Source organism: Pezoporus wallicus, unplaced genomic scaffold (genome assembly GCF_028554395.1).
Source record: "Pezoporus wallicus isolate ANWC-B61680 ecotype Strahan unplaced genomic scaffold, APGP_CSIRO_Pwel_v1 contig_6354, whole genome shotgun sequence".
Classification (NCBI taxonomy): Eukaryota; Metazoa; Chordata; class Aves; order Psittaciformes; family Psittacidae; genus Pezoporus; species Pezoporus wallicus.
In genome coordinates, this window is record NW_026638688.1 from 1688641 (window position 1) to 1702896 (window position 14256).

General features: G+C 45.8%; 1 protein-coding gene across 8 annotated transcripts in view; it reads left to right on the top strand.

The window, feature by feature from the left end:
• The first annotated feature begins 386 nt into the window (after positions 1-386).
• EBF1 (EBF transcription factor 1) overlaps positions 387-14256 on the top strand; it is a 275131-nt gene continuing 261261 nt past the window's right edge. For all 8 annotated transcript variants that reach the window (XM_057411920.1, XM_057411925.1, XM_057411921.1 and 5 more), the window contains exons 1-5: positions 387-852; positions 2200-2356; positions 2646-2709; positions 2958-3013; positions 12042-12115. In XM_057411920.1, the coding sequence (XP_057267903.1) occupies positions 719-852; positions 2200-2356; positions 2646-2709; positions 2958-3013; positions 12042-12115 (485 nt within the window). In that variant the 5' untranslated portion in view covers positions 387-718. The remainder of the gene's footprint in view (positions 853-2199; positions 2357-2645; positions 2710-2957; positions 3014-12041; positions 12116-14256) is intronic.

Here is a 14256-nt window from a genome sequence, read left to right on the forward strand (position 1 = left end):
ACCGGGAGCCCCAGGGTCTCCCTCCGGCCGTCCGTCCGCGCCGCCGCCGCGGGTGCGCCCCTCTCGTTCCCTTCCCGGCGTGCGCCCGGCTACGGCAACTCGCTTCCTGCGCTGCTGAAGGAGGGAGGAGAGAGGAGCGAGGAGCGAGCGCTTCGGCTGGGAGAGGAGAGGAGAGAAGAGAAGAAAGAGGGAGAAAAGAAAGAAAAGAGAGAGGGGAGGAAGGGGGGGAACTTGCCTCTCTTGTCACTGGAAAATGACACTTGATGTAGCAGAGCCTGCCGCAGCTCCCGTTAGTCCTATTGTTTCTTAAACTGCATCTGAGATTTTTTTTTTCCTTTTGCTTCTTCTTCCTTTTTTTTTTTTCCTGCTGCCATCCGAAAGGGGGGTTTCATACAAAAGGGACTTCAAGTACTCCTCCGGCTTGCGAGAGCTGCAACCAGCCCCCAGCACCCCGCCAGCCCCTCCACGCACCCAAACAAACTGCACACGCAGCGAACAGCAGCGACAAAACCGGGCTCTGATTGCCTCTGGATTTTTTTTTTCCCCTTAATGTGCGTGCCTGTATTCGCTTTCTCTGACTTGCTTTGATTCCAGAGATCAGCTGCAGAGAGAGAGAAAGACAGAAAAAACCCTGTGTAACAGCCCGCTGGCGATTTCATCACTTTTTTTTTTGGTTTTTTGAGTAAAGAAGGAAGATTTGCGCTGTTGTTTCTGATTCATGTTTGGGATTCAGGAAAGCATCCAGCGGAGTGGGAGCAGCATGAAGGAAGAGCCCCTCGGCGCGGGGATGAACGCGGTGCGGACGTGGATGCAGGGAGCCGGCGTCCTGGACGCTAGCACGGCCGCTCAGAGGTAGGCAGGCTCCGCGCCCGCGCCCCGGCAGCGCGGCTCCCCACAGGCAGCCCTTTCCCCCCTGCACCAGCCCAAAAGCCGGCTCTGGAGCTCTGCTAACAGCAGGGAGCTTCGCGTAGAAGTGGCCAGTTAAATATTTATTCCTCCTGTCCCGTAGCAAGGACTTTTTATCAAATAGTGACAATAATGACAGCAGAGGAGGCAGCCAGCCTCGCTAGGCGAGAATAGGTGTGTTTTAATCTCTCCAACCCACTGTGTTCGCGCGGAGGAAGTAGTTTCCAAAACTATGTTTGCTGCTGATTTAGTCTGAAGATCTCCAAATAACGTTTTTCTCCTCCGATAAGCAGCGACTTGTGCACGGAGGTATCCAAAATATATTTCCCTACCTCTCTTTCTTATCCTACCCAGAATCAGCAGCCTCCCTTCTCCTCCTCCGATAAGCTGGAGTTTTGCAAAGCTTTGTCGGAGAGAAATCTAATTCGAAGTCCCTTTGTAAAACCACTGTCACTTATCTTAGATTTTTAACAAGAAATCCTTTTAAAGAGGAGGTGGGTTTGGCGAAGCTGTGCCCAGAGTCGCTTTCTCTCTCATTTCCCCTTCTCCTCATCTTTTTCCCTTCGAAAGAAAAAAAAAAAATAAAGGAAATAAAAATAAAGAAAAAGGAAAAAAATAGAAGGAAACCCTGATGCGGATTCGCAGCCTGAGCCCTGGAGCCGGCAGCAGTTTAATGTTGACATCTCCCGGTGTCTCCCACCTCGCCCCGCACCCCTCCCTCTGGAGCCCTCTAAGGAAGGGAAAGTTTCTGCAGGGACAACCCTGAAATATTTCAAGTTGTCTCCTCGGCTCTTTACCCACCGCCCGGCCAGGGGAAGGAAAGCTCGCAGGACCGAAACTGAAAGACCAGGCACATGGGCGCTGGGCTGACAGCTCCGAGCCGACTTTGAGAAGTGGCAGGAGCGATGCCGCTCCGCGGGGCAGCGCGCCGGCGGGGCTGAGCGCGGCTCCTCTCCATGCGGGGCCGGCGGCGGGCGGGCACGGCCCCCGGGGAGGGGTGGTGGGTGCCGGGGGGGCGGCTCGGGGATCACCGGAGGGCGGGATGGGCTCCGGGCTCAGCCGCGCTCCCGGCCGCACAAGGGATTCAGTGTGGCAAAGCACGGCTTTCCTCTTGCCCGGAGAAAAGAGCCCCGGGGGGACTCATTGTGTATGTGCGGGATGCTCAGCTCCGGCGGAGCCCAGCCGGGCCCGGCGGGGGAAGGCACGGGCCCGGGAGCCGGCTGTGGGGGTGGAGAAGGGGATGTGAGGCCGCGTCGTCGGGGCTGCCGCTAACCCGCGTCCCTCTGGTCCCAGCGGAGTGGGTCTGGCTCGGGCTCACTTCGAGAAGCAGCCTCCTTCCAACCTGAGGAAGTCCAACTTTTTCCACTTCGTCCTGGCTCTGTACGACCGGCAGGGGCAGCCCGTGGAGATCGAGCGCACCGCCTTCGTGGGCTTCGTGGAGAAGGAGAAGGTGAGTAGCCTTGCGCCCCGCTGGGGCTCGGCCGCCTTCACAGGGCCCTCCCCACTCTGCTCCCCGGGGCCGCGTCTCTGGCGCCTGGCTCTTCCCCAGTCCCGAAGGACAGCCAGGGAGGGGGTTTTCCTTGATCCCTTGCTATGCCCGGGGCAGGGAAGAGGGGGTGACAGCCGCTCTATCCACCCCTGGGGACACCCGATGTGTGAGTGATGGAGAAGCTTCATATGTTTGGTTTTTTTTTTTTCTTCCTTTTTCCTCCGGCGTCCCGTGTCCTTTTTGACTTCAGGAAGCCAACAGCGAAAAGACCAACAACGGGATCCACTATCGCCTGCAGCTGCTCTACAGCAATGGTAAGGGCTGGGAGCCCCTGGTGTCAGCCCCATCACCTCCTGTTGCCTCCTCGGCTGCAGAGCCCACCAGAGGCTGGGAAGCAGCTTCCCACTACTCCCCTCGCCCCGCGCATCCTTGCGGCCTCGGCCAAGCGCTGCTGGGACCTGGGCAGCCTCGAGCAGGAGCCCCAGCGGGCCCGAGCCCTCTGGCGAGCCCCGGCGCGTTGCCGGCAGCCGGCCCCGCTCCTCACACCTGTGCCTTGTTTCAGGGATCAGGACGGAGCAGGATTTCTACGTCCGACTCATCGACTCCATGACCAAGCAGGTAGGTGTTGCGGAACGCCCGCGGAGGGGTGCTGGGGAGGTGGCAGCCGTCGGGGTGGCCCCAGGGAATGCAGTGGGGCGGCCCGCGGAGGCGAAACCCGCCCCCGGAGCGGAGTGGCCCTGCCACCACGGTGAAAAGGCTGCGGGGAAGTGGGTCCTTGCTCTGTAGCGGCAGGGGCTGCGGGGCCTAGCCGCGGGGCCGACCCCGGTGATGGGGCTGTGCAGAGGGTCCTCGCTGGACCCTGCCTACCGCAGCGCTTAGGGAGCTCCGGAAAATGGTGCTCCTAAAGGCGATGCTGCGGCCGCCCTTGTTCAGGCTGGGGCCGAGTTTACAGCTTAATTAATAAGCATTAATCTGCGGGCTCCCCCGGCGCACCGAGCTCCGTCAGCGCCAGCCGCTGCCCAGGCGCGGGGGCTCCGTCTGTCCGTCCGCTCGTCCTGTGTTCGCGCCTCCGCCGGGCCCCGGGTGAAAGGAGCGATCAGATCGGGGCACGTTCGCCTGTCGGAACAGCCCCCCCCCCCCCCTCCCGAAATGCGTGTCGGGCTGCGGGTCTTCAGACCCCGGCAGTGGCTTACCCCTAGTTGTAAGTTGCTCTTTAGCTTCGCCCCCGGCGTGTGCCTACCTGTACAATATACTTTCCTGTAGGAAAACAGCATTTTTACAAAGGGAGTATCCAAAGAAATCGATTCTCCCTTTTTCAAAAACATTGCTACTCCAGCATATTCTGCTTCTGTCAGAACATTTTCCTCTTCTGTTTTTTTTTTTTTAAATAGTTGGGGTGCTCTTAAGTCTTTTAATCCTTAAGATACGTTTTTCCCCCTCCTAAACTGTTGTACTTGTTAAAGAAAATTCTTAAATTTTATTTAGGAAAAAACATCCAGCTTTTTCTGTACCGGTAGGAAAAGTCAGCTCCTGTATGTTGTCTGTAGGGAAAAAACCCTTGGCTTGTATTTTTTCTCTACAGCAAAACATAAAGCTCTAAGGGCTGAGTTTGTTTTAGAAAACTCTCTTTGATGGTCCCAAAACATCTTTTCCTGCTATTGAAGATTGTCTTTCAACAGTAAAAAAAAAAAAAAAGGAAAAAGGGAACTTGGATGAATTTTACCAGACAATCCGCTATGTGTCTGAACTCTGTTAAACTACACACTTCTAAACACAGCCCATTCCCTGCAGGAATTAAAACAGCAGCAACATGCTCTTCTTCATAACAAATCTTGAGAAAGCATTTGCTGCCATTCCTTGTTTTTGAGGCACGGAATGGTTCGTTTGTGCTAAAAGTAACAAATCTTCCTGCTATATGAACTCTTAGTCCTTTTGAGGCTTATGTCTTTCATATGAGAGAGACTATCAATAAATATCATCTCGAAATAGCTCTCCTATCGTTACGGAAATGCAAAAGCCTCTGCTCATAACCCTACTGAAAACAGAGCCCTGAACTCATGTAGAGCAGCGGATTCAAAATAATTTTCTTAACAAAGGCATCTTGCATATGAAGAGTTCATCCTAAGGCACTGTTTGACCTCTTGGTCTTTCATTATTATCAAGTCATCAGAGGGTCTTTGGAAAGAAAGGGGAAAAAAACCCGAGATACAATTTATTTGTAAAACCTACCATGTAGCTTTAAAGCACATTCACAATGAAGAAGGAGGTGGGGGGGAAAAGTCTGTCTGATTTCAGGAAGTCTTAGGATAACAAAGTTAGTACAAATTACAGATTTTGGGGAAAGTGCAGTGGGGTTGAGAAGGAAGGATTTATGAACAAAAGCTCTTCGAACTCAGGTTAGGAAACAGGGAGTGAAGGGCTATTTTAGCCACAAACATATTTGCTTACGCAGTAATTTCATGTATATAATTTCATTAGGCAGGACTATAATTGCTTATGAAAAACAGGGCATTGTCATGTCAAAACTGTGGCATGTGCGGCTCCCAGATTTTCTGGGGGGCCAGGGGCTGGATTCTCCCTCTTCTTTTTTAACTCTTCCTTTTGGAAAGTGAAATTATTTCTGATTTGGGATCACTTTGGTGGCTGAATGCTTATTAGGAAGTGAAGTACAACACATGACAGAAGCTCACCCAAACGTTGAATATATCATTTATAGTTCACGACAGTGAATTATACAGAAGATCTTGAGTAACTTTCAAATCATCAAACTGCAATTAAATATTGCAAAGACTGTCTGAAAATTCTTTAATTTTTAATGAAAGTTAAATGTATTGTCAGTCTGCTTGAAGGTGTAGTATTTTAATGCATGACGCTCAGAACAAACTGGATAATGAAATGATTACTTTTAAATGAAACTGTTGCAGAAGCGTACATGTTTCAGCTGGCAAGTATCTTCTCGATACTCTCACGTGCACATTCACACACTCAATAATTGTAAATTCTCAGACTGAAATTACAGATACTCTGAGGTTTCTGGTGGCAAATTAAAAATCCCACAGAAGCAAAGCTCGTGTGAGTTAGGTTCCTCAGAACATACAGGAAAGTATCTGTGGCTCTTCATATTAAATATGCTTTTTTTTTTTAAATATGGACACATCAGGTTTAAATGTATTCTCTTTGTCTCACAGCTATAAATTGCAAGGTTTTGTATAGTGGATTATTAAGTTAGGTAAGATAAAATAAAATCCGTCCTCCGAATCAGACCCAGATTTCTGTATGTAGGATCGCTATTCATGATCTAACATAAATACCCCATTAGCAGCATGTATTATAACTGCAGGTAGACAGGCAGGGATTTGCTGTGCTAGATGCTGTGTATGTATAGATGCTCCCGATACGAATAAGTCAGGGGCTTGTTTGTGTGTCTGTACCCAACTAAGAAACTCATGGTGAGAGTCCTTTCATAGGTGGAGCACAGGGACCTATGTGTCCTGGTGCGCGCGTGTCTATTCTCTGTCTGCAGTGATGCGGTGTGGGAAGCAGGGCTAGAGAGTGGCATGACTGAAAGGACCAAGAATTGTGTTATGAACCGCATCCCAGGGCAGACCTGGGCTTTAGGTGTGAGCCCTGTGTGTGCTATCCCAAAACATGAGCTCTTGCCGCATGTCTGCTCCATGGTAGCCTGGGCTGTGGGACTTCTGAATGGGAAACTCAGGCAGGATCGGTCTCAAAGTGCATTATTTTGAGTTATACTGGGGCTAATGTGCTTAGCTTTGGGTGGTGGTTCCAGAGCAATGTTGGGTAAGATGGCAATTCCGTGTCTTTCAGGGGTCTCGCTACATTTCCAGAATGTGTCCCTGTCATTTAAAATTAGTGAATACTACGCACAAATCGTTAGTGTTGCAGGGAAGTTCTTTTCAGTTACAGTAACAACATTCAGTGTCAATACTGCTTTAATTACATTTTCTTTTATGTTATCTTGGCACCTCATTTTATGTTGGGATCGCATTCCTAATGTGTTCAAAACCCTGTAGGATCCCAAACTTTATAGCCGTTGCTTTCCGTAAAGCAGCAGCTCTTACCGCAGTAGGTCTGGCTCTAACAATGATGCATTTTGAAATTGCCTGCAAAACGTGAAATATGTCTGCTCTAATAAAAACGGAGGTTTTAGGCCAGTCTAAGGATTTTTAATGTATTTACGGAGAAGAGATGCCTTCTATTTCTTCAGCTGTATTTTCATAAAGTTGATATATTTCGCTATTAGGAAAGATGGAGGAAATAAATCTGCAATACTTGTTCCCCACCCATTTTTTCTTCAGCTGTTCTCATCCATAAGATATAACGAATGCTAATATGGCTCAGGCATCTTAAAAATCATAAGTTTTGCACGATAGCTATTGTCTATTGCAGTGAGTCCTCATGAGTCAAAATCCTTCCTTCAGAGTTCGACTCTGTTTATATTTTGCTTTTCCCCCCAGTACTTTAACTGGATGCAAATGTTTTTTTCTGTTGACTTCTCTATCATTCTCTGATGTCTGCAGACATCTGATCAGCTCTCTATTCTGTGCATAGCACGGCCCTTCTTGGCAGCTACACACATGGAAAAAAAAATGTTATCAATAAGTTCAGAGGAGCCTCAGCACACTCGGAGAAAATTCACACAAACATAAAACAAAACCTAACCCCTGTGCCGGGGAAAGTTTATGTTGTGCCAGATTTTAGCAGCTTTCTTGTGCCTTTGGTGAGATGTCAGAAGCGCAGGTGATATTAATTTTCTTGTACAGAGAGGAATGGAGAAGTTTGGAATTTGCATGCATGATCAGGACCTGTGTTTGGGAAAATGTAAACTCATCACAGTGGAAAATGTGTTGTTTGGAGTCTGAGGGTGAAAACAAAGCTGAGGATTTTGGAGAGACTGCCTGAGCCAGATGGCCTGGTGCATTCCCAGTCTGGCAGCCCAACTGCTCCCTCCTGTATAATATACAGCCATTTGTTCTGGGATATTTACGCTAGAGCTGTTTCCATGTGAATGTTTGAAAACCATTAAAAATGAACATATTAGGAGAGATAAATTTATTTAATTTGTGTGAATACGTCGATAAGCAGGCTGTGTATCAAAGGCAGAGGGAGCCTGCATAAAATAATTAGATGCTTCTGAATTGTGCATTGAGAGAGACAGCAAGAACTAACTGTCTTCGCCCCAGGACCGAGTGCTGTGCTACTTGTCTGGGGTAAACCTCACTAGGATGAGTCAAAATTCTGCCTGGGGAAAGAGTAAAAGCTTGGGTGATTAAGGGTTAAGTATTCAAAGCCAAATAAATGTATTTCACAGTATTTTCTGCGTAGATATATAGCGGATACAAGTCTAATCCTCTCTGGGTGAAATTCTGGCCCATCTGAAGTCAATTGCATAGCTCCTATTGAATTCGGTGGGGCCAGGATTTTATTTTCTCTCTGTGTGTATGGCTGTATACGTCATTCCAAATCATTCTAGTTCTGTTTTTGAAAGGACCCTCATTTTAAAGAACTTTTTCTCTCTCCTTTATTTCAATAATGAAGATAGTTTTTGTTTTGTGAAACAGATGAGGAATTTGAAAGCAAGTGGATTTCGGTGCATGTTGCTGATTTCTCTCCTTCTCTTACTCTCTTAAAATCAAGGCCATAACTGAACAATATAATGACCATGATCTCATTCCTTCAAGATTGTTTTTCGTCCAGTTCAGAAAGCAGGATTGCTTGACTGGCAAACTGACACCATGAAATGATCCTGCCCTCACTTCTATCAGCATAAATCTGGATTTAGTCAGGAATAGTTAAGGACAAAATCTGGCTTTATATTTTTCCAGCTTATTCATCAACTCTTTTATTGCTCTATCCTGCCATCTTTACTGGGGAAAAAGTGGCTTAAATGAGAACTGTGCTCTTGACTTTTATATTATCCCCCTTCCTTTTATTTCATTTTATGACATTTTTTTAATGAACTTCACTGCTGTAAAGTTTAGGCAAACCACTGAACGCACTTGTCATCTAGAAGTGACTGCGGAGGGCTCAGTTTAGTATTTTTATTTGCTGGCAAGCAGTGAATTGCATTTGATGCAACTTTTTATGCAGCTTTATTTAAATGGAAGTGAAAAAGCCTTCTATTTCGACATTAATTTTTTGGGGTCTCATTTTTTAAGTCCGTTGGTGCCCGAGTTATCGTTACTCACTGGGGCTTCTTGTAGAAAGCTTACTTGGAGGACTAATGGTTTACCAAAATGGAAGATGAATTTTGTGGGGAAATATTTAAGCTGTTCATGAGGAGCAAAGTTATTTTGCACCACGTAGGAAACAACACCGAGTTTAAACTACGCAAAGTAAACAAAAAGAAAAAAGCAAAGTCTACAATCGTGCATTTCCTTCGCTGGTGTTTTGTTGTGCAACACCAGTGTGTATTTGCAGGCTTATTTTTAGCTCTGCTGTGGTCTAAGTTTATACACTATAACTTTCACTTTATCTCTCATTAATGTGATCCCTATTTGACAAAATCCCGATGGTGTCAGCACGACAAGGAATCCCGCTGCCACCAGCCCATTTTAAAGCCTGAACTTTAAAAAAATAACAATAATAATAAAATATGTATTTTTAAATAGGGTAAGTTTTCAGATTTTGCAGTGAAAAATCTTCACAACAACAACGTTGTAGACCCTTCCTGTAAAAATACTCCTGGCAGCTATAATGATCTGAAACTTTAGCAGTTCCTGTTTCCTTTTTGAAACTAATTGTAGAATTAGTGCTTTAGAGCAACGCAGTTTGCAGGAGGGCAGAGTAGCTGCAATGCTCTCAGGCAGCCATTCATGGAAGTAAACAGTTGGCGCTTTACACACCCGTTCGCGCAAGTAAATTAGGACATAGGAATGGGAACTGGGGATGAGCTGCTTGGAAATGAGCTCGGCAATTTCTCCTGCTTCCTAGAATGTCCTAGGAATTCCAGCAGGAATAGGGTATGCGGGAGTATCTGTGCTTAATGCGGAAAAAACACAATGTGGATGGGTGCAACATCGGTAATTAAATGCAAATAAAGTGAAAAGCAAATCCGTAACGTTAGAGGAAGGCAGAAGAATGTCATGCACGCAAAGAAAGGGATCACTGATGCTAAACACAATAGACAAGGTGATTATGTACCACAGTGTTGACTCTGCCCGTTCATTATTGCTATTTAGTTGAGTTATTTAAGCGGGTACCTGGAGGTTAAGTAAGCACAGCAGCAGGAAGAGAGAGGGGAGGGGAAAAAAAGAAAGTAAATGCTGTGTTCTGGTTTGTCATTTCTCGCGCTTCCTTGGCTTCACTGGCAACAAGATAACCCATAGTGGGTAAATTTATTTTATTTTCCTGAAGTCTTAAGAAGAGCAGGCCAAGTTGAGCAGTCCTCTCTGAGGCACTGTTCATGCTGTGATTGTCTAGAGGTGAATGGGCACTGGAGGTGTTTGTCTCCACTAATAGCCTCAGGGGTAGATCTGTTCTTTACCCCCATGCTCTGCACTCTCAGAGGCAGATTATTCTTTAATTATTGATTAAGTCTGAAAAGTGCCATGAGCTTCTCCCTTGCCTGCCCTGTCCTACTGCTAAGAGGGACCTGATTTTGGGGTTTTCTGGAATGTTTGCAGTGTCCCCGCTGACCAACCCCGTCAAGTGTCAGCTGGTTCCTTTGGTTCCCTGGTTTTGGCTGAAGGTTCTTCTCCCCATCTTCCCCTTTAATGCAGGAAATGAGGATTGTTAGAGTTTGTCCCACCTCCTGCTGAAAGCACATGGATGAACTTCCAGGGCTTCTTGCAAACCATCTATAACTGTCTTGGGCACTGAAGTGGAAGTGCCTCAAGGTGTGGGCCAGCAATTGAGCAAGGACATAGGGTCCCAGCTGGTGTCAGGGGGGCTTGCTGGTGTCTGTGCTGCAGTGACTACATTCGTCCTGTGACAATTTTTATGTCCCCTTCATATGAGTCCTGGGTTCACAGGATTTGTGCCTCACTGGTGGGAATGAGGGGGTAGAAGTCGAATGAGACTCTTTACCTATTAGCTGCAATGACACCGCTGGCCTCTGTTTTATCAACAGAAACCCCACTGGCTCTCAGGCTTTAGGGGAATGGGTTTAGCAAAACAGAAATGAAAAAAATTAAAACTAGCAAAGCTAACCCAGCCCCATTCCTGATTTTTGTTTTTTAATCATTAAATAATTTATAATGCATAATATTAATATTGCTTGTTACTATTAAAACGGTGTTAAGAATCAGCTCATGCTTCCTCAAATTTGTATGTCCTGAGATCTGTGCCTCCTTTGCAGGTACAGCACCTCTTACCCTTGGTGGGTTATATCTGTAAGGGCTGGGAAAGCAGTTCGTATGATATTACTCCAGTATTTATTGCACGAATAAGATAACTTATTTTTTCTCAGTGTTTTCCACACTTCCATTTTACAGTGGTCTCATTCCATAAAATGTATTTCATCCACATAGCATACTTTTGGGTTTTATTTTCAATATATAGTTTATAGTTAGCTTTATGTATACCCATATCAGATATAATTTTATTTGCAGAGTTTGTCCCCCAGTTTCTTCTTTTTAAGTCTGTATTTTACACGCTGAAAAGGTCCAGGGTAAAGCTGATGCTCAAATATAGGGTCGGTCATCCCTCCAAGTCTGGGGCTCTAACCATTGATCCTATCTCTACAGTGGCACCCTAAAAGATTTAGGAACTTCAATGCCATCAAAAGATGGTGTTGTAAAGGCAGTTTCTTTACACTTTTATTTTGTGGCTGGGGGTGTGGTGCTTGGGACCAGGGGTGGTTAGAAAATATCACTCTGTCGTGATCAGATGGAAACCCTGTACTGGGCGGGCTGTGAGTGCTTAATCCACTTGGTGTGTATGCCGATCCCTCACTGTCTCTGCTGGTTCTGCTGCTGGAAGCATTGCAAATGTAAACTCTTCCTGCAATGTGAACGCAGGGTTTCCACAGTTTCAACTTTAAGGATTCTCCCTGTGCTGTCTCAGAGTCAAATTTCTCAAGCTGGTTGATCCTCGGTTTGTTTTGGTATCCTCTGCTCTGGTAGGGCCTGCTTCTCACTTATTTATACCCCTGTAACTCCAGAGCCGCTCTCTGGGAAGTGGTGGATCATGAGGTTCAAGGGGAGAATCAGGCCCAGGCGCTTTCTCAGGAGCTACCAGGAAAATGCTTGGGCTGTGCAGCTTTTGTAATTAAAAATACATGAGCACTCTCTTTTCTGTCCTTATTTTTATTTCTTTTTTAATGAATAGGGCCCAAAGTATACCCAGCCTTGCCCTTTTTTTTTTTGCCTTTTTTTTTTTCTTTTAATGCTATTAGGTTTATATTTTATTCTGAATTGAAAAGAAAATTGTGGTTGTCTTGACTACTAAAAAACCCCATCCTACACACCACTTCAGAGACGTGCCACGGAGAGGAGGGAATTTAGCTGTACTTGCACTCTGTTGTTTTCCAATTGAAGGTCTCGGAGCAGGTTCGATGGAGGCACTGTCCCTTTAGCCTGCAGCTTGGCTCCCATCTCTGGGCTGTGCCACTGGCTGCAGAGATGTGTTTTTGTTTACTCCAAACCCAACCTGATGCACAGCTAAAAATGTGTTTTGCTTCTAGGCGATAGTATACGAAGGCCAAGACAAGAACCCAGAAATGTGCCGAGTTCTGCTCACGCATGAAATAATGTGCAGGTAAGAAATACCCCTCTTCCAGTTAATTAGTGATGAGAAGATGAATCTGTCTCTCAAAATCTAGGTTGAACCTGCAGCTATTTTCGGACCTAAATTTATCTTTCTTGCATTAAACAATCCCAAAATAACCCAGTTCAGTTTGTGTAATTAGCAGCAAGGTCTCAGCCGTCACACTAGTTTTCAATTATTTATAAAGAGTTGTTCTTCGCAGAACACTACTGGTTTTCATTTAGACATTGTAGCCCATAAAAGGTCTCCTCACCAAAATTAACAGTCGATTATAGTCTTCTAGCACTAAACGTCTCTGCCCCCAGTTCCCAACAGAACCTCCTCAGTAGAATGACAAAATAGTAATTTCTGTATTTTTTTCTCTGGATGTGATGAGACTCGAGGTCAGGAGGGCCAGTCTTAACCAGTTACCGCTCATGCAAGGTCCCTGCTCAGCTGGAGCGGGGCAGGTGATACTCCTCCATGCAAAAGATGTCTTCCTGTTGGTTTTCTATAAAAGGCCCTGTGCAGATTTGGCTCTGCCTTGTGCTCTCTGCCCCTGAACATGCCTGCTTGGGGTTGGTCACTTGAATTCAGGACAGCCAAATATCTTCTCTCCTGAACACGATACTTCTGCAGATGCTTTGTTCTCTTTTCTGGCCGATTGAAATAGGTGAAGCCTTTTCTACTCCCCTTTTACTGCAGAGAAGGCAGCATCTTCCCACAGAACCTTCTAGCACCTAGGAGAGCTTGACCTCATGGTCCCATTAAAGTTAGTGGATATTTTTTGCATGTCTGAAAAAAATCATTTGTTACATGTTATTCGATGGCAGAAAAGAATTCCCTTGTGGAAGATGAGGCGTCCTTGCATAAGCTCATTGTTACAATCAGTTGTTTTAAGACTGTAAAAATGCCATTGCATGCGTTGTAACTTTTACAAAATGCATTTACTAAAAAGGAGTAACTTGAGGGTAAAAACTAGTACCCACTTCTAAGAGGAGAAACTTGGATGAGGGTTTCCTGGTGGGGGACAGACTTAGAAAAAAGTATTCAGATGGAAACTTCTCTGTTGGTTGATTTTTATTATTTTTTTTAATTATTATTATATTATTTCTTTTCTGTCTTGGGTATCTCCATATTTTGTCCTCCATGGCAGCTCCTCCCTGATAAAAGTTTACTGCAGGGCAATACCCTGCGATGCCAGCAGAGAAGGAGCTGCTCCGCTTGCTTTGCCAGCCTGGGTAAAACCCCACAAAGCCCCTCCAAATTATTCCTTGCAGCATTTGGGGATTTCAGTTTCCATGTTGTATTTTTCCAGGCTGCTTCATTCATGATTTGGTTTCTTCCAGGAAACCAGAGATACCCCATTGCAGTCTAAGAACTATCAGAGTGCATGGATATCTCCAAGAGGTGCCAGAGCTTCTTGCTGCTGGTGGGAGCTGCAGTATTGCTTTGCTTGAGGACTCTGGGCCAGTTCTCCCTTTCCCAATGGAAACCCAGTCCTGCTGACAAGTCATAATTGCCCTAAAATTTGTTGGCCCAATCAGCACCACTTTCACACTAGATACCTAGCTAGGGCCAGTTCATGGAAATATTACAGGAGGCCCCTGACCTGATAAGGCTGAAGTGTGTGCTTAGCTTTTCTCTAGTAGTAAACCAGTAAAACAGTGGGGCCGTCCATGTGAGTAAAACTAAGCACGTGCTCAAGTGCCTGCAGTGTCAGGTCTGAAACTGCTGCTCGTTCCTCATACTTAAACGACAAGGTTTTTGAGCTAGGAATTACATCTGCCAGCCGCTCTGAGCCATCCATGCAAGGGTAAAGACTGCCTACTTCAATGTATTAATTTTCTTACTAACACTTTAGAAACATAAAGAGTAAAAAGTAAATTAAAACTTCCTATGGAGGGCTGAGTTCTAACCAGAGGACCAAATAACCACATCAAAGATTTACGGACATTCAGTATACTTTGAGACAAAATTATTTCCATTCTGGGAATGTGGAAATATATGCGGTCGTTCCCTTTATTAAAGCACTTTACACTTCCTTTGTTCTTAAAATTGACTGGATCAGGAGGTTTATTCTTCTCCTTCTATTTGTTTACTGCTAGCTGCTGCCTTGCGTTTCATAAGCATAAGGCAGAGCACTAGTAAAA